The sequence below is a fragment of the Lytechinus pictus genome, chromosome 5 (genome assembly GCF_037042905.1).
Source record: "Lytechinus pictus isolate F3 Inbred chromosome 5, Lp3.0, whole genome shotgun sequence".
NCBI classification, from domain to species: Eukaryota; Metazoa; Echinodermata; class Echinoidea; order Temnopleuroida; family Toxopneustidae; genus Lytechinus; species Lytechinus pictus.
Window position 1 is genome coordinate 34,715,529 of NC_087249.1, and position 21,636 is coordinate 34,737,164.

General features: G+C 35.6%; 1 protein-coding gene across 2 annotated transcripts; it reads left to right on the forward strand.

Annotated features, from left to right (window-relative positions):
- The first annotated feature begins 2,662 nt into the window (after positions 1-2,662).
- Positions 2,663-20,326, forward strand: LOC129262038 (sterol-4-alpha-carboxylate 3-dehydrogenase, decarboxylating-like). Of its 2 annotated transcripts, none has more exons than XM_054900073.2 (8): positions 2,663-2,811; positions 3,637-3,812; positions 4,328-4,401; positions 7,092-7,164; positions 7,665-7,793; positions 9,874-10,016; positions 10,545-10,650; positions 17,006-20,326. In XM_054900073.2, the coding sequence occupies exons 2-8, from the start codon at positions 3,657-3,659 to the stop codon at positions 17,336-17,338; spliced, it is 1,014 nt and encodes a 337-aa protein (XP_054756048.2). In that variant the 5' UTR covers positions 2,663-2,811; positions 3,637-3,656; the 3' UTR covers positions 17,339-20,326. The 2 variants fall into 2 exon arrangements, with proteins under 2 accessions (XP_054756048.2, XP_063956386.1); XM_064100316.1 differs by having other exon boundaries at positions 2,669-2,697.
- The last annotated feature ends 1,310 nt before the right edge of the window (positions 20,327-21,636 follow it).

The following is a 21,636-nucleotide window of genomic DNA, read 5'->3' on the forward strand; positions in this document are numbered from 1 at the left end:
TGCCGGCTGCATTTCTTCTCCGATCTTCGTCAAATGTGGCAGGAAGATCCATTAAGCAAAGCCGCCTATTGATTTTGGTGTGGGCGGAGACATCGTTGCCATGGTAACAAGAGTTTTTATGGAAATAGCAGAGATTTCCTTGTGAGTGCTCAACTGGCTGCATTTCTTCTCCAATTATCTTCAAATTTTTCATGAAGGTTCATTATGGTAAAGCAAAGCTGCCTAATGATTTTGGAGTGGGTGAAGACATGGTTGCCATGGTAACCATATTTTTGTGGAAAATTTGGTAAAACCTGTAACTTCTGTTTTTTCCCAGTTTGTCATAACAGTTGGCACACAGAAGCATTATTAGAAGGTGCCTATCATTTTTGGTGGAGGGTGTTAGGGTTAGGTTGACAAAATATATCCAGATTACTCTATAATTGTATTCCCCAACAGGTGATACAGGACATTACATTTGGTTCTGCAGAGTCATGCTACTACATCATATTATTGTCACCAAATTTGTTACCCACAAAATGTGGGCAGGGTCATTGTCGCCATGATAATTGTATTTATTTGTCAAATTTCTGCGTGAGCTCTATCGCAATGACGGATGACGCGGTGGGTTCGGGGGATAAATGTGCTCAGCTGCGCGACCCGCCGAGCATCTCTAATTTTCATATGATGACAAAATGTCCTTACAATTTCCCCGGATGTTTGGTCTAAATAATAATTTTAAAAAATCGACTCGCACTTCATGCTTGCATTATTTGTGAAGTACGATCCATATCCACTTCACAATTTTTCTACGATGCTTAAAATAGTGCTTAAATTGACCCTCTTCAGATCACCAATTTTTTGTCTCACCTGCAAAGCAGAGTGAGACTGTAGGCGCCGCTTTTCCGACGGCGACGGCGGTGTCAACACCAAATCTTAACCGAAGGTAAAGTTTTTGAAATGACAGCATAACTTAGAACGTATATGGACCTAGTTCATGAAACTTGGCCATAAAGTTAATCAAGTATTACTGAACATTCTGCCTGAGTTTCAGGTCACATGACCAAGGTCAAAGTTCATTTAGGGTCAATGAACTTAGACCATGTTGGGGGAATCAACATCAAAATATTAACCTAAGGTTAACTTTTTGAAATGTCATCGTAACTTAAAAAATATATGGACCTATTTCATTAAACTTGGACATAAGGTTAATCAAGTATTACTGAACATCCTGCCTGAGTTTCAAGTCCATGACCATGGTCAAAGGTCAATGAACTTTGGCCATGTTGGGGGTATCTGTTGAATTACATTCATGACTTTGAAAGTTTATGGATCTGATTCAAGAAACTTGGACATAAGAGTAATCAAGTATCACTGAACATCCTGTGCGAATTTCAGGTCACATGACAAAGGTCAATGAACTTTGGCCATGTTGGGGGTATCTGTTGAATTACCTTCATAACTTTGATAGTTTATGGATCTGATTCACGAAACTTGGACATAAGAGTAATCATGTATCACTGAATATCCTGTGCGAGTTTCAGGTCACATGATTGAGGTCAAAGGTCATTTAGGGTCAATGAACTATGGCCAAGTTGGGGGTATTTGTTGAATTACCATCATAACTTTAAAAGTTTTTTGGTCTAGTTCATAAAACTTGGATATAAGAGTAATCAAGTATCACTGAACATCCTGTGCAAATTTCAGGTCACATGACCAAGGTCAAAGGTCAATGAACTTTGGCCATGTTGGGGGGGGGGGGTATCTGTTGAATTACCATCATACCTTTGAAAGTTTATTGATCTGATTCATGAAACTTTAACATAATAGTAATCAAGTATCACTGAACATCTCAATTGAGTTTCAGGTCACATGACCAAAGTTCATTTAAGGTCATTGAACTTTGGCTATTTTGGAGATAAGATTGCTGTCATAACTTTTAAAGTTTATAGATATAGTTTGGATATAGGGGTAATCGAGTATCACTGACAAGTCTTAAGTCGCATGATCAAGGTCAAACGTCATTTTTTTTCAATGAATGTAGTATTGTATCATTATACGAATGTTTTTTTGTGTGAATAATTTTATAGTAGTTTTCAAAGTCAGCACTGCTGCTATATTGAATCGCGTAATGCAGGTGAGACTGCCAGAGGTGCTCCTCTTGTTATATACATTGCCATAAGAATTACCATGGCTCAACTTGCCCCATGTTGGCTGGCTCAACTTACTCCAGTCCGAACTTAATGCGATAATTTTGCATCCACACATTTCTTATGCATCCATCATGTAAAAGACTATGACAAGAATGAAGATCCATGCCTGGACTAACAATGTTGTTCCTATGTCTTTATTACGTGTGTGTGTAAAAAGCACTTATCTATTTCACACCCTTTTTTTACTTTTTTGGCTGAAATTTGTATTTTTCCCTCTAAAAGAGTTGAAAACAATGTGCTGGGGTTAGGGGTTATGCAATGGGTCATCAACACATGACACCATCACTATGTCTGACTCATTCATTATTGGCCTGGGGGTGGTGGCTCAACTTGCCCCTATGCTCATCTTACCCTGCCTTCCCCTACTGTTAGGGAGTGTGGCTTGATGGTAACTCTCCCATGCTTTAAGTTTTGAGATTGCTGGAGTGTTTTGTAATTTTACTCCCATTATCTCTTTCTATTTCAATTATAAAAGGACTACTTTTGGAAGGAGAAGGAGAACAAGGTACGTGTATCCCCTTCAACCTTGCCTTGGCTTCAGTTGACTTCGACTGCAATATCTGTCTTTTCTGGAGATTTATTTAATAATTTCAGACATTTGACTACCATCCTAGACTAGGTGAGTGTAGCCAGTGTAGTTCAGCATAGCGACTGATTGTATAGACTGAACTTGAACAGCCGAAAGGTACACAACTTCCAATAACGGCTTTCTATTTATGTTTTTTTTTTTTTTGGGGGGGGAAAGAAATGGAGAATAACTGCCTATGATATGATTCAGTTAGACTGGAATGTTATATGGTACTTGGTACTATAGATTAGGGCTGAGTCAAAAAGTATGAATACCGTTCATACAACATTAAAAGCATTATGAACAAATTCCTATTTTGACAACCGTTTGACCAAAAGTTCCTGAAATACTGCTAAGAAATGTAAATTTATTTCCCATATTTTCTTGGAAGTTGGAATGTATCAATAAAAATGAAGAATATTATTTCCTTTCATGCATAACATCACAAACAGCTTTATGGAGGCAGTGTTGCTATATCAGTTAGAGTGTGTGTTTCGGATAAGATTATATGATTTCAATGAGAGGGATATGGGTCCCGCTCATGCAGAAAGACGTCTAAAAAATATCTGAGGCTATCGCATGTGTTTAGCTGTATTCATCTGTGCAGGTGTGACTTTTGAAAACGCTATCAGAAAGTATGCCAATGTTGGTTCCATGTGTGAGAGAGTCACAACCTATGCATGTTCAAACCAAACACTATTTATCAAAGAGTAGGGTGTTCATCCGATATATTGTACCTGCCAATCCCTGGCAAAAATTCTCAGAAGGTCAAGTCAATATTCAAGTTCAATTACCACAATAATACTATGATTGTGGGCATTAATTGTCCAAAAGACAAAGAATCCATAGACTAGTAATTCTTTCTCATTTGTACAGATCCTGTCTTGAGTATCATCATGTTGTGCCTTGTGATTGGAGGATGTGGATTCTTAGGAAGACACATAGTAGAATCTCTACTGGTCAAAGGACACACAGTTAATGTCTTTGATATCAGAAAAACTTTTGAGAATGACCAGGTGAGATTCTTCATTGGTGACCTGTGTAGCAAAAAGGTAAGTGTACAGTCAAATCAAACACCTGTCTGCCTATCCACAGTTCAAACTCACTGGCATTAATCCATGCAACTTCTTAAATAATATGGTTGGATATGAGAGATTGAAGTGGAATGCTTTTTAGTAGAGGGGTCTATCTGTTATCTTGGTTTTGTGGGATTACAAATAATAAGGAACTTTACTGCATGTTGAAAATGAAATAGGATAGAAATTTGGAACAATTATAGGTGGATTCAAGCAAAAAAGAAGCCGATTGTTCTTGAGGATGAGCATAATTTATTATTAAAAACTTATATTAAACTATTCCTCCAGTCATCATATATATTCAGGAATTCTACTCCACAAATAAGTGTTCTAAATTAAATTAATGGTATGGTAATTATAATTGATATTGTGTGAGAGAAAAGACATTCTATTTATTCACTCTTTGACCTTGTGCAATCTTTGTATCACCTCACACATGTCTACTTGTATTCAGTATGTATGTATTGTTTGATTTGTTCTTTCTATCTAAGGATCTGAGTCCAGCATTGAAGGATGTAGAGGTTGTTTTCCATGTTGCATCTCCATCACCACTCAGTAATAACAGGTATTAACGGCTCATTCTCTCTTTCAACCAATGGGGATATTTACCAGTTTACTTGTCGCTTAAACATTACAGATCCACAACACAAAAATCGAATTTCATGTTCTTAAATTATATTCAATATCCCAGATTTAATTCATCATTACCTTTAATCTCATAGGTTTATTCTTGTTATATCAACTGTTATGTTATATTTTGTTTTTGCTCATATCCTGCTCTTCTATGGGTATCTTTAACATAACGTCTGAATGAGATGTTGCCTATCACCAATAGTGATAGCTGGGCAAAGCCTGTAGATTGTGCGTATTTAATACTGATACACTTTGCTCTTTGTGATGAATTGAATTAAGATAATTGAACCTCATTAGCATTTGCCAATGTTCTCCCCCCCAAAAAAAAATACAGTACAGAAACATGTAAAATACACAAAAGATATATATAATTTGAAAAACATTATTTTGTGAAAAAAAGAGGTAAGACAAGCGATTTTCAAACATTAAAAATTGGATCAATTATATGTACTCATAGAAGAGCAGGATGAGTGAAAACAAAATAAGCAGGTTGTCCATCTTGGACAATGCATAAAATTTGTAAATAACTTTCATAGTACATATGAACATAATACAATGTATAAGCACGTTCACAGACAGTTCATATGAACATGTATGTAATAGAACCCTATGTTCACACAGTATGTATGAACATACTAAGACAATATGTACAGTGAGTAGTAACAGTGAGTTTGTTCACACAGTACATAATTACATATGGACATAATATTCACACACGGTACGAATTAAACATACGCATGGTCACACATACACAGTACGTATGAACATTGTACAATATAAGCATGTTCACACCCACACACTACATATGAACATAATACAAGAATATATAAGCATGTTCACACCCGCACAGTACATATGAACACACAGTACTAGTAATACAACAACATATAAGCATGTTCAATTACAGTACATCTGAACATACAGCAAAATATAAGCTTTTTCACAAATAATACCTATGAACATAATGCAACAATATTGACAGCTTTTATTATTATTATCGTTGTTGTTATGATTATAACTTCTTGCTGATATAATCATAATCATCAGGAATTACCCCTAAGAGCAACTATGTTTCGAATAAATGATAGCAGTCCTAGGGACAGTGATTTTACGCGATCACGGAAAATGGACGGAATTCACTGAAACAGCCTTTTGAAATGGAAAGTGACTTTTCAAACGGAAAATCAAGAAAAGCGTAAAATTTTTCCTCAAAATGCACAGTGCATCGATATTGGTACACATTACCACATAGATGACATGAAGACGAACACAGCAAGGAGAAACGAGTGAACAGAAAACATCACAAAACCAACAAATAATACAGAACACAGCCAAAAAAAAGGTATCCATAGCAAAGACAACAAAGCTCAGAACAGCAACAGAAATTACTCCCAAATCCTCAACGAAATACGAATACCAACTGGCTACAAAACATGATCTCACTTTGCTACAATCATGACAATCCACACATTGTGACTGCACTTGACTCCAACCGACTGTGTACTGTTGTACACTCAAATTTTTTTGTACTACATGTATGTATACGAAAGAAATATGTTCTTACTAAGAAATCTGTTAATATTTTGTAATATTTGTATTGATTTCTATGTGAATGGATTTGTCTCTTTTTTCATGTACACAAAGTCAACAGGGAAATGGAATTTCTGTTTTTCAGACATGCTGAAATGCTAAAATGGAATTTAAGATTTTCTGAAATGGATAAGGCCATTTTTTTAAAACGGAAAATCACCGTCCCTTAAGTCCATATCAATAAACCTTACATCCATAGTATTAGGTAGTCTTTTCAAACAAATTTTACTTCAATTATTAAATTTTATGTAAATATGTCACATTTCATTATAATATTTAGCGCAATCGGACACATTCATGTTTAACATCAAGAACTTCAGTATTTGGTGAATTTCTCTAATCAATATTTGCATACCTTTAGGAGATTTCAAAAGAAAACAGGATCATCAGCATATCTTATACAATTATCATGTAGAGTTACTGGATCGCTGGGTGATTGTATCAGTAATGTCATATTTCACCATGGACAATATGCATTGCCATTGTGATATGTTATACAAGTATTTCATAATGCTGTCGATGAGGAGCATGGAAGATGTAACCTATTGCTAGTGGTGATATGACATCATTAATGATCACCACTGGTGATTGATAGCACTAACCATATTACTCTTGCTGGTAACATCTGAAATAGGCCAAAGTATTCCTTTTATTTCTCCAATTAAGATAATGTCAAGTGTGGAATATGAAGCAAATAATGACGTTTTGTTTGGATGAGACAAATCATCACTTCCTTGTCAATACAAATGTTCATCAGTTTTATTCATCTTTTTCAAAAAAGGAACCATTTTATATTTGATCAGTATTGTAAATGATCACTCTTGATTTAGGAATAAAATCTTCAATTACTAACAAAATCACATTCATCATACTTAAAAGTGATGGTAAACATTGCAATTACCAAATAGTTCTGTATTTTTGATTGTCTTTGCTAAGCCTTATTTGTTATCAGGGTTGAAAACAGGTCCCTTGCAGATAGCATAAGACTTCATTAATTGTTGTGTATGTACATGTATTTTATTATTGCTACAGAGAGCTATTCTACAAAGTGAATTATACTGGAACCCAGAACGTGATATCAGCTTGCAAAGACTTTGGTGTCAAGGTATCAGCTTTGATCAAGTCTTTATTTGATTTTTTTTTTCCTTTTGAAAAATGGGCATTATTGATGCATGTTGTTTTCTTTTTAATGTCTACATTTTAAAGGTTTACTTCAGGCTGAAAACAATCATGTCTAATTTCTAAGTAAATAGAGTAAAACTCAACAAGCAAAAGGGAAACACTGACAATTTCATCAAAATCTGACAAAGAATGTAGAAGTTATTAAAAAGGAAAGTTCACCCTGAAAAAAAGTTCATTGTAAAGTTAGCAGAATTAACAATAAAAAAGATGTGAATGTTTGAGGAAAATCCATCAAAGATAAAAAAAAAGAAGATTATTATAAAATGATGAAGGACCATGTTTCACAAAATGGGTATAATGAAAATTTTATTGCCATCCCAATGAAATGTGTGACAAGCCTTGTAATACAACTGTATCAATTGTGGTGGGTAAAATCGTACCTCCAACTGCTTTGTGAATATTTCTCCTTTCTTTTGTTTTCAGAGATTAGTACTAACAAGCAGTGCTAGTGTGGTATATGAGGGTGCTGATATCAAGAATGGTGATGAGTCTCTACCATATGCAAAGGATTTTGTAGATGCCTACTCAGAAACAAAAATACTTCAGGAAAAGGTGTGTAACAATTTTAATAGGCAAGTAATCCTCATAACATAACATGGCTTTAAAGCCCAGGGGGGGGGGGGTCACTATTCACATGGACTGCTACGCACCCGCGTCCAGAAAAAGCGTCGAAAAGGGTCCCGTTTCAGGCACTCGGGCGTCGTCAACGTCTTTGGCAAAAAGGGTTGCATTTCAGCACCATTCACTGGTAAATCGCCTTTTAGGGTAGCCTTTTCTCTCTCTCTTCACGCCGTTTAGGGTTGCTAATTTGGCTATGAAGATGATGCCATTGAGGGGTGCAAATATGAATAGGTCCACGCCATTTAGGGTTGCAAATTTGAGATTTGGGAGCAGACCTAAGCCATAAACACCATGAAGGGCATGATTTTAAGGGATACAAAATAATCCTCGCACACGCCGGCCAGCGCATCACTTATGAGAGAATACCCCTGTACAGTATAGTCTCTAGTCTTACACCCGGCTCTATACTAGGCAGCACGCCTATAGGGTTTAGGCCTATTTTTCTATACCATTTTGTTTGATTCATACCGGGGATTCCTATATTGATTTGTTTTTTTATTATCAATTAAAACATAAAAAAGAAGATACAGGCTTAATTAATGTACATGTATGTATTTTTCAACACATTAACTGGTATGGATTCCATTTTTTCAAGTTTTGATGAAATTGGTAAAACGAATGGTAAGTGATGCATCAGTCAGTCAAGGCAAGCAACATTTTTCACTTGCATTCATTAATTTAGGCTAAAAGATGGCTATTCAAAGTGGCTAAGAGATGTGTCATTGAGAGTAAATTATGCTGGCCTTACTTGCAATAACTTTTGAAAAAATGGCGAAAATTTATATCTGTTGTATGTAACATCAATTTAACATCAGTAATCAGTATGGTATCAAATTAATCGATTTCAACATGTTTACGCCACTTAGGGTATCAAATTAGGGGGTTATCCCTGTTATCGCCACTTAGGGTGGCTTTTCTCATGGGTTACCCCAATTATGGGTTGCAAATTTAGTTAAAGGACAAGTCCACCCCAACAAATAGTTGATTTGAATAAAAAGAGAAAAATCCAACAAACATAACACTGAAAATTTCATCAAAATCGGATGTAAAATAAGAAAGTTATGACATTTAAAAGTTTCGCTTAATTTCACAAAACAGTTATATGCACATTCTGGCTGGTATGCAAATGAGGAGACTATGACGTCATTCACTCACTATTTCTTTTGTATTTTATTATATGAAATATGAAATATTCTAATTTTCTCCTCATTGTCAAGTGATACAACGATTAATTCCTCCCTGAACATGTGGAATTAGCATTGTTTAATACTATATGGTTCAGTCAAGTTGGTCTTTAGTGTCAATCTATAAAAAATGAAATATTGTATAATTCAAACAATAAAAACAAAAGAAATAGTGAGTGATGGACATCATCGACTGACTCACCTAGTTGTGCATATCACTGTTTTGTGAAAAATAAGCGAAACTTTAAAATGTCATAACTTTCTTATTTTACATCCGATTTTGATGAAATTTTCAGCACTATGCTAGTTTGATTTTTCTCTATTTATTCAAGTCGGCATTTTTTCTGGGGTGGACTTGACCTTTAATGTAGTTACGCCGTTTAGGGTGCATTTCTGAGGTTGTCGGACACGGGTGGGTAGCAGTCCATGTGGTGAGTGACCCCCCCCCCCCCGGGCTTTAAAGAAATGTGATAAGATTGTGAAATTGTATGGTCGTTGGAAAAAAAACATTCATTTTGAGGAAGACAATATTTCGAAGATATCACTCAAGTTTTGTGTTCCTTTTAATTCACGTGTCTCATGATGAAATTTGTGTTTGATATCCTCATTTTAAACCTACCTAACATAGCAACCTCATTCGTCATCGCGACCTTATTCCCATTGTCGGTTTCGATCTAAAGCTTATACCTATATGTGATGATTATATCTTTTCAAATCACATCATCTCAATCATTGTCATGGGAATGTATGTGTTGGCATTGAAAACAAACAGTATTTTTGAAATGTAAAATATATGAATGAATTTTTTTTTTGCATGATTGTCTGAGGTTGTATTGGAAGCAAACAACCCAGGTGATGATTTCTACACAGCAGCCATCAGACCACACTCTATCTTTGGACCTGGGGATGTACACATGGTACCAACATTGGTCCAGACTGCTAAAGCTGGCAAAACAAAATGTATGATTGGGTGAGTGCATTACTATGACACAATCCTGGGAATTACTTATATGGTAACAATCATAGGAAATAATTAAGAAAGGGGGGGGGGGGGAAATCACCACCCAAATTCCAAAAAGAGACCTGGGAATGCTTAAGAACCAGTCAAAATCAAGAATTGCATTGAAGTAATGGTTGGATGACAATTGGCAAATGAGCTTAAAATTAACCTTCATGCTACAGGCCCAGCACTTTGGAAAGTAAAACATGAATTAAAACATTGTAGTCCAATATTCTGAACTTGTGTTTACCGTAAGTAACGGTGTATTAACCGCACCCGTGTATAAACCGCACCCCCAACTTTGGACTAAAAAAAAAAAAAAAAAAAAAAAAAAAAAATCCTCACATTTACATGCATATTTGAGGTACGAAGAAACAAAACAAACCTTTTACACTACAGACTCTACTCATATACACATTTTTGACATCCTATTTCAAACTTCATTCCTGCATGCCATCACTGTAGAATATTATCCCTGATTGGTTATGTATTTTACAGGAATGGTGAAAACTTGGTTGACTTCACCTACGTGGATAATGTTGTTCATGGTCACATCCTGGCAGCTGAGAAGCTTCTATCACATCCAGATAGTGTAGGAGGCAAGGTAAGCTTTACTGCCTCAAATATATACATGTACCTACCAGTGGTGGCAATTTCATCTAACAAGCTGGGGTAAATTCCTTCAGCACGCATCATAATCACCAAAGTATGTTTATTATAGTGCATGCATGCTTTCTTTTCCATTTTAGGTGTTGGCAGTTGTCTTTCATGAATTCATGTTTATTAAAAGCTGAAGAAAGTGTTAATCCTCCCTCTAGCATTAAAAAGCTTAATTTTATTTTCATCGCATTTATCTTTTAGACACGTGGGCATAAACAAAATCAAAGAAACCGATAAGCTTTTGAAAATCAAAGGGGGGATGATTCCTCCCAGAAAAAGAAAATTGAGAGGGAGGGGGCACATTTCCTTAGTCTCACTGAATCTATGATACCTACCATGATTATAAATTTATGCCAATAAGTTCCCACTTTACTTTCACAGTAAAAAAGTGTGGAAGGAAAATTCTATCTGTAATCTTTGCCAATTATAAAGAAATAGTTGCTTATGTAGTCTATATCACTATCATCCTAGTATATAAATCCTACTGTATGTACATGTTTAATATGTTCCATGGTAATCACAATTTGAAATATTGAAATAGTATACATGTAAGTAATGATTGTGTTTAGTCATATTTGTCTCGCCTGCATAGCAGAGCGAAACTATAGGTACTGCTTTTCTGACAGCGGCGGTATCGTCAATATCAAATCTTTACCAAAGGTTAAGTTTTTTAAATGTCATCATAGCTAAGAAAGTATATGGGCATAGGTCATGAAACTTGGACATAATGGTTATCAAGAATTACTGAACATCCTGCCTGAGTTTCAGGTCACATGACCAAGGTCAAAGGTCAAGGCCAATTTGGGGGTGTTTGTTGAGTTCCATCATAACTTTGAAAGTTTATGGATCTGGTTCATGAAATTTGGACATAATAGTAATCAAGCAATCAAGCATTACTAAATATCCTTTGTGAGTTTCAGGTCACATGACCAAGGTCAAAGGTTATTAAGGATCAATGAACTTAGATTATGTTAGGGGAATCAAAACGAAATCTTAACCAGGGTTAAAGGTCCAGTCCACCCCAGGAAATTGCTGACTTGAATTAATAGAGAAAAATCAAACTAGCATAGTGCTGAAAATTTCATCAAAATCGGATGTAAAATAAGAAAGTTATGACATTTTAAAGTTTCGCTTATTTTTCACAAAACAGTGATTATGCACAACTAGGTGAGTCAGTCGATGATGTCCATCACTCACTATTTCTTTTGTTTTTTATTGTTTGAATTATACAATATTTCATTTTTTATAGATTTGACAATAACGACCAACTTGACTGAACCATATAGTATTAAACAATGCTAATTCCACATGTTCAGGGAGGAATTAATTGTTGTATACTTGACAATGAGGAGAAAATTAAAATATTTCATATTTCATATAATAAAATACAAAAGAAATAGTGAGTGGATGACATCATAGTCTCCTCATTTGCATACCAGCCAGGATGTGCATATAACTGTTTTGTGAAATACAGCGAAACTTTAAGATGTCATAACTTTCTTTTTTTACATCCGATTTTGATGAAATTTTCAGTGTTGTGCTTGTTGGATTTTTCTCTTTTTATTCAAATCAACTTTTTGTTGGGGTGGACTTGTCCTTTAAGTTTTTTAAATACAACTCTGAAAGTATATGGATCTAGTTTATGAAACTTGGACCTGCGAGTAATCAAGCATTAGTGAACATCCTGCGTGAGTTGAAGAATAAGTATGTACTGTATACAGTATGCACAAGTCAATTTTCTATAAGCTATTTTTTTCACCCAACTTGAGAAATTTAACCAAACTAAATTTTGCAAACATGTGTTTTTTTTTCTTGTAAGTCAAATTTCTCCCAAGCCAAACAGGTTTCTGCTTCCCCAAGAGACTTGACCTTGATAGATAGAGTTACCTGCATTTACTTCTATATCTTTTTTGTACTAGAATGAGGAAAGCAAATATTTTAGTGTCAGAGCAATCATCATTATCATCCCTCAAAATTATGTGCAGACTTATACTTTTAGGGCTCCTTAACCGCATTTATGAACTCTTTCAGACAAGGTTTTATGGGAGGGGAGAGCGGTGTCAGTTTGACCCCCCTTCAGATCTTGAATGCCGATAGCGTGACCCCCTTGAAAATTTGCATGTGCGTAGAGCCCTATCTAAACTACAAAACTGCATGGTAACAATTTCGAAAAAAAAGTAAATGTATAAATACCTAGCAGAATGCTAATTTTGGGTGAAAATATTAATTTTGACATATGGAAGAAAAAAAAGATGCTGAAAATTGTTCCTAAGTATTTCCATATTTTTGTTTTGCTTTTGTTTTATTTTTTAAAATGAACTATGTCAGTGACCATTTTGTGATCATAAACAGCAATATTTATAAATCCATTTATACCAGTAAAATAATTAATCGTTGTATGAGCTCACTTTTGACTTGTATGCTGGTCAATGGATGCAAATTTGTGCACTTCATCTAATCACAAGTAGCATACAAACAATATGCATCACAATTACTACACTGAAGATAAGATAAAAGAAAATTATTTTCAGAATACTTGCCCAGGAACAAAGAAGAATTATTCTTCATATTTTCAATTCATGGTAAACCACCTTCTCCTTCCCCTTCTTATCTTCCTCCTCCTCCTCTTCTTCCTGTTCCTCCTGTTCCTCTTTTTCCTCCTTTATTCTGAACATATTTGTATAGTTGCAAACCATGCTCATCATGTAAATGTATTGCTCACAATTTACGTTCAAGTGCTTTATAGATGTACATTATTTTAGTTTTTGTCTCACCTGCGAAGCAGAGTGAGACTAGAGGCGCTGCTTTTCCGACGGCGGCGGCGGTGGCGACAACACCAAATCTTAACGGAAGGTTAAGTTTTTTAAATGACAGCATAACTTAAAAAGTATATGGACCTAGTTCATGAAACTTGAACATAAGAGTAATCAAGTATCACTTCACATCCTGTGAGAGATTCAGGTCACATGATCAAGGTCAAAGGTCATTTAAGGTCAATGAACTTTGGCCAAGTTGGGGGTATTTGTTGAATTACCATCATAACTTTTAATTTTTATGGATCTGATTCATGAAACTTTGACATAAGAGTAATCAAGTATCACTTCTCATCCTGTGCAAGTTTCAGGTCACATGACTAAGGTCAAAGGTCATTTAAGGTCAATGAACTTTGGCCATGTTGGGGGTATTTGTTGAATATAATATCATAACTCTGTAAGTGTATTGGTCTAGTTCATAAAACTTGGACATAAGAGTAATCAAGTGTCACTGAACATCCTGTGAGAGTTTCAGGTCACATGACCAAGGTCAAAGATCAATGGACTTTGGCCATGTTGGGGGTACATGTATTTGTTGAATACCATCATAAATCTGTAAGTGTATTGGTCTAGTTCATAAAACTTGGATATAAGAGTAATCAAGTATCATTGAACATCTCATGTGAGTTTCAGGTCACATGACCAAAGTCAAAGGTCATTTAAGGTCATTGAACTTTGGCCATTTTGGAGGTAATTATTAGATTGCTGTCATAAGTTTATAGATATAGTTTATAAAATGTGGATATAGGGGTAATCAAGTATGACTGACAAGTCTTTGGTTGCATGATTAAGTTCAAATGTCATTTATTGTCAATGAACGTAGTATTGTATCATTATATGAATGGTGTTTTTTTTTTGGAATAATTATTAGGTGGTCTGTCTATGACAGATCACCTCTTTATTTCGTCAGAATTTTCTTTCTTTATTTCTTTATTTTTCGCACCTATGTTTGTCGCCAACTTTTCTCAGAATCGGCTTTATCAATTTTGCTGAATTTTTCATCATATATAAAGTCTATCATAGAGACCCTCTACTAAGCTTTTCAAGGTCATCTGGTCATGATGACGTCATCTACCCGCCATTTTGTAAAATTCTTAATTTGATCATATCAACATAACGGATCATCAATAATCAATCATATTCACATCAAATAAACTTTAGGTCAAAGGTCAACTATCAATGTCATCAAAGGTCATGTAAAGATCATGACGCGCGCTTCAAAGCTAAAAAAATTCTCAAAATGGCCTATAAAAATTTGTGGGTACGTTTCAGGTCATTTTAAGCATTTCAACATTTTGCGCACGCGCACATATGTGCGCGCGTTTTCGTGCGTAACAGCGTTACGCAGCATAAATTCGCTGTTTTTTCTATGCGTATCTATTATTAATATAATTCTGATCAAATTGATACCTCGATCACTGAGCTCTCCACGATCATTAATGAGGGAATGAGCACCCATTAAAGTTTGCAGCACGCGTGCGCGCGAGCTATTTCCATAGGTTCTATATGGGCAAAAACATGCCTATTAAAAATTCACTGTAGCTCTTCAGAACGAACGGGGACCCCCAATTTTTGTCTCGCCTGCGTAGCGGAGCGAGACAAAGGTATCACTATTTCCGGCGTCGGCGTCGTCGTCGTCATCAACAATTGTGTTGTACACCCAATAACTTTCTATAGCTTCGAGGTAGTGGGATCACCAAATTCATACCAGAGGTCTATCTCCTGAAGGCACAGGTCAAGTTCGAATATGAGTCAAATTGGAATAAGGTCAAAGGTCAAAGGTCAATGAACTTTCCATGACTGGCACTGTGCTGTGTTGTACACATAATAACTTTGTACACCCAATAACTTTCTATAGCTTCGAGTTAGGATTGCAAAATTCATACAAGAGGTCCATCTTTTGAAGGTGCAGGTCAAGTTGAAATGTGAGTTGAATTTGATTAAGGTCAAAGGTCAATGAACTTTCCATGACTGGCACTGTGCTTTGTTGTACACATAATAACTTTTTATATCTTCGAGGTAGGATTGCCAAATTCAAAGAAGAGGTCCATCTGTTGAAGGTGCAGGTCAAGTTCGAATGTGAGTTGAATTTGATTAAGGTCAAAGGTCAATGAACTTTCCATGACTGGCACTGCTGTGTTGTACACACAATAACTTTCTATAGCTTTGAGGTGGTATCGCCAAACTCGTAACAGAGGTCCATCTAAGTCATATAGCATACATGTAGTTTTGACATGCAGTCTCTTCATGACTGCAATATGCAGGCGAGACAACGCTTGGCGTTTGCCTTGTTTTTTCATATTCTGATAGAGTATGAGTCATACATATGATTTCATGTCTCATTGGACCCTAACGTATATTATGACGTCATCAAAATGGCGTCGGAAGTCAAAATATCCATTTTGCGTGTTATGACGTCATTATAATTATGAAAATTTGGCTCTAACTCCTTGAATATTGGTCAATTTTCGCCCAATTTTGGATATGTTGTAGCTTAGGTCTTACTCTTTCTGAGTTATTGCCTTTATTTTTCATTCTAATAAACGGATCATCCTGAAAAATTGCAAATTAAAGGCATGTCATTTTAATTCATTTTGCGTGTAATCTCTATGGGACATGACTTTTTCTCAAAACAAGATTCTACATTCCTCTATTTCGTGAGCCATATCTCTATTTTTTCTTGTCAGTTTTCCCTAAGCTTTTAGTATGTTGTAGCTGAGATTCTAAGCTTTTGTTAGTGTCATTTTTGCCTTCATTTTCCGATCAGATGCCGGGATCATGCCCGTATTTCACTTGCAAAATTGGATTTGAGATTCTCGTATTTTGCATACGTGTAAAGTCTATGGGAAATATTGTAGCTCAATCTCATTCAGTCATGTGGGCGGGGGTTTGAGTCCGAGGGTGAACATCATTTATAAGAATTCCAATAAATAATAGTTAAAATATTGCAAAATAAAACAGATTATAATTACATTTTTCATATTATATCTATCTAATCATATACGTTTATCTATCCGCGATCTATGTTATAAATCTATCTTTCTATCTATTTATCTGTCTGTCTTTCTATCTACCTACATGACATATCTATCTATCTCAACATAATACATGTATCTGTCTGTCTATCTATGTTTTATTAATATAACCACCTATCTTTTATCTCTCCATCCATCACTCCATCCATCCATTCATCCATCCATCCATCCATCCATCCATCTATATATAAAATTATCTATCTTATATGTATCTGTTTGAATATGTATGTATGTTTTTTCTGTTTATCTATCTATACGACAGACCACCTAATTCGTCCGCATGACGAATTAAAATCTAGTTTTATAGTAGTTTTCAAAGTCAGCACTGCTGCTATACTGAATCGCGTGATACAGGTGAGACTGCCAGAGGCGCTCTACTTGTTTTACAATTATTTATAAGTGCATGCATCATATTTGATCACTCTGCTTTTTTTTTCATTTCTTACCCCAGTCATTCTTCATCACCAATGATGAACCTGTTCCATTTTGGTCGGTCATGACTCGCTTTCTAGTCGGCCTTGGCTATGATGCTCCGAAGTACCACCTCCCCTTCTGGCTCATTTACTACATCTCTCTCGTCATTCAATTTATCTGTACCCTACTCAAGCCATTCACCAACATCAATGTCACCTTCACACCAATGAAAGTGGCTATAGCAGGGACCTACCATTACTACAGCTGTGAACGGGCCAAGAAACTCCTAGGGTACAGGCCTATTGTTAGTCTGGATGAAGCCATTCAAAGGACAGTAGAGCACTTTGGGTATCTCAGAAAAGGAAAATGATATACATGTAGCTTAGGTTCAAGTAACTTGGACTTTTGGTATGAATGTTAAGAATGTCATTCAAAGGACAGAAAATCATGTTGACTAATCAAGATGGAAATGTATTGATGCAATGTTTTGCTATATATAATATTTATTTATGGATTGGGGAAAGAAACGTTCTGTCAGCTAACTTCTAAATTTGCTAATTGACCTAAGTAGATATGAACAGAATGTCAATGCCAGATTAAATTGTGATCAAACTTTTTATTGAAATTAACAGGCCTTGAATTTCAACATTTTAAGTTAAGGACAAGGCCACTTTTCTTTAGGGTACACCTATATATTGCAAAACAGAAAAACAGGCTCAGCAAATCTTCAAGGTCAATGAAAAGGACATCTTGGTGTTGACCTTGGATGGCCTTGGACTGATTTAAGACCTGAATCAATATATCATAAGCGTTCATGCAGTAAGTCTTTGGACTTTGAACCACAAGGTCTGGGGTTCAAATCCCGCCGCAGCACTCGCATCCTTTGGCAAGGAGTTTATCTAAATTTGCCACTCTCCACCCAGGTGTAGTAAGCGGGTACCCAGTAGGAAGGAATTCCTTGAATGCTCGAGCGCCTGATCAGGGTAGCTGTGCTAAAGCTGGGGTAATAGTATGCAGCGCTTAGAAAAAATTGTATTAAGCGCTATGTAAATTTTGCATATTACTAAAAATATTATTCAAATCTCATCCGATTCTAAAGAAACTTTAAAACCTAATGTCAATTAATATCGTAGTAAACTTCCTCAATGAATCGCGTTGTATATTCATGTTTGATTTTATATTTTTCTTCTTTACTGTGTATTATGTTGAACTGTTAGGTGCCTTGAGCATTCCTTGGAATGATATGTGTGCTTAAAAATATGATTATTACTAGTGTAACAAATATTTGTTGCTTTATTGATGGCCCAGTTTGTCAGTAGTTGGCTCATCAATTTCATTGAATAGTTAATCCTGTTTATGACAAATAGAAAAATCTAAATAATTACCTCATTCTTCTATGTACTGGAGAAGCTGAATATTGGCTTGAGTGATTGAAGGAAGTAAATAACTTTGTCCATGATTGTGAAAATTAAAATTCAAATCAATAGTCAAGCTCGGAGTTATCTCATGGGCAAGTTTATTCAAATTGCCTTTCCTTTCTTTTGTTAGGATAGTCAAATTTCAAAGCAAGATATTGGGCCAGATGCATAAAAAGTAGCAATTGCTGACAAGCAATTGCTTCAAGCACAAGCAATAGCTAGCCAAGCAAAAGATCATGCTTCAGCGATTGCTTTATTTCATATGCATGACCCTTTGCTACTGCTTGAACCCTTTTCTTGCCTTCAGAAAGCAATTGCTAGCGGTTCGAACAAGAGCGACGTCACCCTGGTGCGAACACGACTCACAGAAAAGGCAGAGCTTGAATGCAAAGGTGTGGCAGTGCAAATTACCGCTCCTTTCCTATAACATCTCTTCCTCATACGTGTCAAACTAAGTTTTGTTTTGATAGATTAAAATATTTGGCATTTGGTTTGCACTTATTTGGAAGAAAACATGTACATGTAGGTTATGGTACACCTTGGGGTTCTCTGTCAGGTGCATACACATGACAAAAAGTTGAGAATGCCCTGATCAAGCAAATGCACAAGCTGCTCTAAAGGAGCTTTAAAAAACCCAAGCAAGTGCTTGAACGCACAAGTTAAATGTTCGCTTTATGCATACACTTTTTAGCAATGGCTTAATCGTAAAGCAAATACTAGCAGGCAGTTAGCCATTGCTTGAGCTTACTAGCACAAGCATTTGCTTGCTCATGTTTATGCATACAGAATCAAGCAAAAGCCAAGCAAAAGCCTAGCCAAAGCAATTGCTCCTCTTTATGCATCTGACCCAACATGTGAGCATGCCTGACATAGCAGGATTAAAAGATTGCATAGACCTGGTGATTAGAATAGCATATCATTGAACAATTTATGAAGGTCTTTGTTGCATTTCTACTTTAAAGGCATATGGTGTTTCTATTAAAAGGTGAATGTACTTATCCAACACTTTAATACCAGTCGCTTATGGCTGCATCATTACTTTATACAGTGCATATTAATAAACAGTTTACACTTTTAAAAAGTCCCCCTAATTTACTAAAATACAACATGGGGATATTTTTCCAGTTATATTGTTCTGCCCTGATCCCATCTACCAGATAAAAGTATAGTTTGTGGCAGAATGCATGAGTGAGCACTGTCAATTTTTCTACAGCTAGCAGAAATCGGTTTGCAAAGAAATGATGATTTTTCACGCTGTGTCAAAGGGAGAAGGCCAAAAGTCAATAGAATTTTGAGTCAATAGAATATAACAATTCGCAACTTTTTATTACAACCCTTTTTCACTATTTAACATTATAAAGTCTAGGTGAACATAATTTTTACCAGAATTGAATAATACAATTGTAAAGGTAATTTATTCTTCTATTACTCCTGTTGACTCTGCAAGGAACTTGGGGATTAGGTTTGACTTGCATCTGTTATCAGTCCAGGGATGTGATTTTATTTCATTTATTTCCCATTTCCAAGAATCATTTACAATAAGTTTTGTTACATACATCTTGATATAATTATAATCAATAAAACAAGGAAACTTTATATGCATAATAATCAACTCAAGATAACCATGTATCAGGTCGGAAATGGAGGAAGCTGCTAAAAAGCGAGGCTTGTAGAATGCAGCCTCCTATTACATATTCGTATGAACAATGTAAACAAATCACAAATACAACATGGTAGAAATTTGAGCATGAATCCATTTGAATGTCTAGATAAAAAAAAATTATGAAGCTCTATGCATTTCCATTAGATAATCTGTTTTTGTCCAAAATGAACTAAAAAAACAAATTAATGTTTGAGATGTCAAAGATTATTTACAAATATAATTAAGAAGAAATGGTTATTTTGATGAGACATTAAAGAGAATTATGTCTTGTATGAAATCACCTGTGTGTTCTGGTAATCATTATGACTTGAATGACATCACCTGTGTGTTCTGGTTATCATTATGACTTGAATGCAAACACCTGCTTTATCTGGTAATCATGATTTGGATTGGATGCAATAACCTGTGTGTTCTGGTTATCATCATAACTTGAATGCAATCACCTGCTTTATCTGGTGATCATGATTAGGATTGGATGCAATTGTCTGTTTGTTTTCACAAAATATACTCATTTCGAACACACACAGGTCACAGAGGGACCTTGAGTGCGATCAGCTGACTGTGTTTATAAGTTTAGAGTGATACACTCTCAAAAAATAGGGGTGATCACACTCTCTGGAGGGACTTTTGCTCACTCCTAACACAGAAATGTTCATTATTATGATCATGTTGTATTCTCTGCTCAAAATTGAATCACATGAATTCACATTCATTTGAAAGAGGGGACAATATACAGTGCGTCTAAAAAAACTATACACTTTTGAAATGGCGGCCAAATAAAAAATATATTCCTTTTTGGGGAAAGGCTTGTATATATATATATGTATATAGAAAGCCAGATGACACCAAAAAAATGGAGAACTATTCATGCATGAGTGAACAATGCCTACTGAAATAAAGGGTATGAACATTTGGGTGGAAGGAAATCGCCTTCCAGCTTCTTTAAGTTTTTGAGAGACGAGTCCTTTGGAACTTGGAAAGTTGAAGGTAGGGTAAATTGTTGGTGATAGAGGCCTCAAATGTGGCCCAAATCCAAATTGACTACTAGTTACATCTTAAAAAACATGGACTGAATATATAGGCCTATGCACACTGGCCGATCCAAGGAGGGGGAGGGGGGGGGGACGGCCGTTTTGGTCACGTGTGTGTACAGCAATATATTTGACTGGCCCCCCCGGGATAATGCAAGTGTTTTTGTTAGAATTACAACTAAACACATGAAGCACTCTTTGTAGTCATTGTAATCATGATCATCATGCGCATCTCACTAATCAAATATTGAAATTTAGGAAATTCAGAACTGAAGAGGCACATTTTAAGGCTTAATTGTTTGTAGGAATTCACGAAGACCATACGTATTTCACTAACCAAATTAATGATGCAAGCTGAAAATTTCATTATTTTCAGATCACAAAAAGGGACATTTTAAGGACTGATTTTAGGAATTCATGAAGAGCAGACATATCTCACCAATCCACTCATGCGAACGTAACAGCAAATGTTTTAAATTAAGACCTTAAAGGGCAATCACTTTAAGAAGTCATAAAAAAGAAGCATATAATACATAAAACAATAACAAATATAACA

What these genes read in the sequence shown, in the direction of transcription:
- LOC129262038 (XM_054900073.2), top strand. Translation starts at nt 3,657, where the DNA reads ATGTTGTGCCTTGTGATTGGAGGATGTGGATTCTTAGGAAGACACATA. An exon ending in GCAAAGACTTTGGTGTCAAG is followed by an intron (nt 7,165 to 7,664) that starts GTATCAGCTTTG and finishes TTTTGTTTTCAG; the next exon opens with AGATTAGTACTAACAAGCAG. An exon ending in CAGATAGTGTAGGAGGCAAG is followed by an intron (nt 10,651 to 17,005) that starts GTAAGCTTTACT and finishes TTCTTACCCCAG; the next exon opens with TCATTCTTCATCACCAATGA.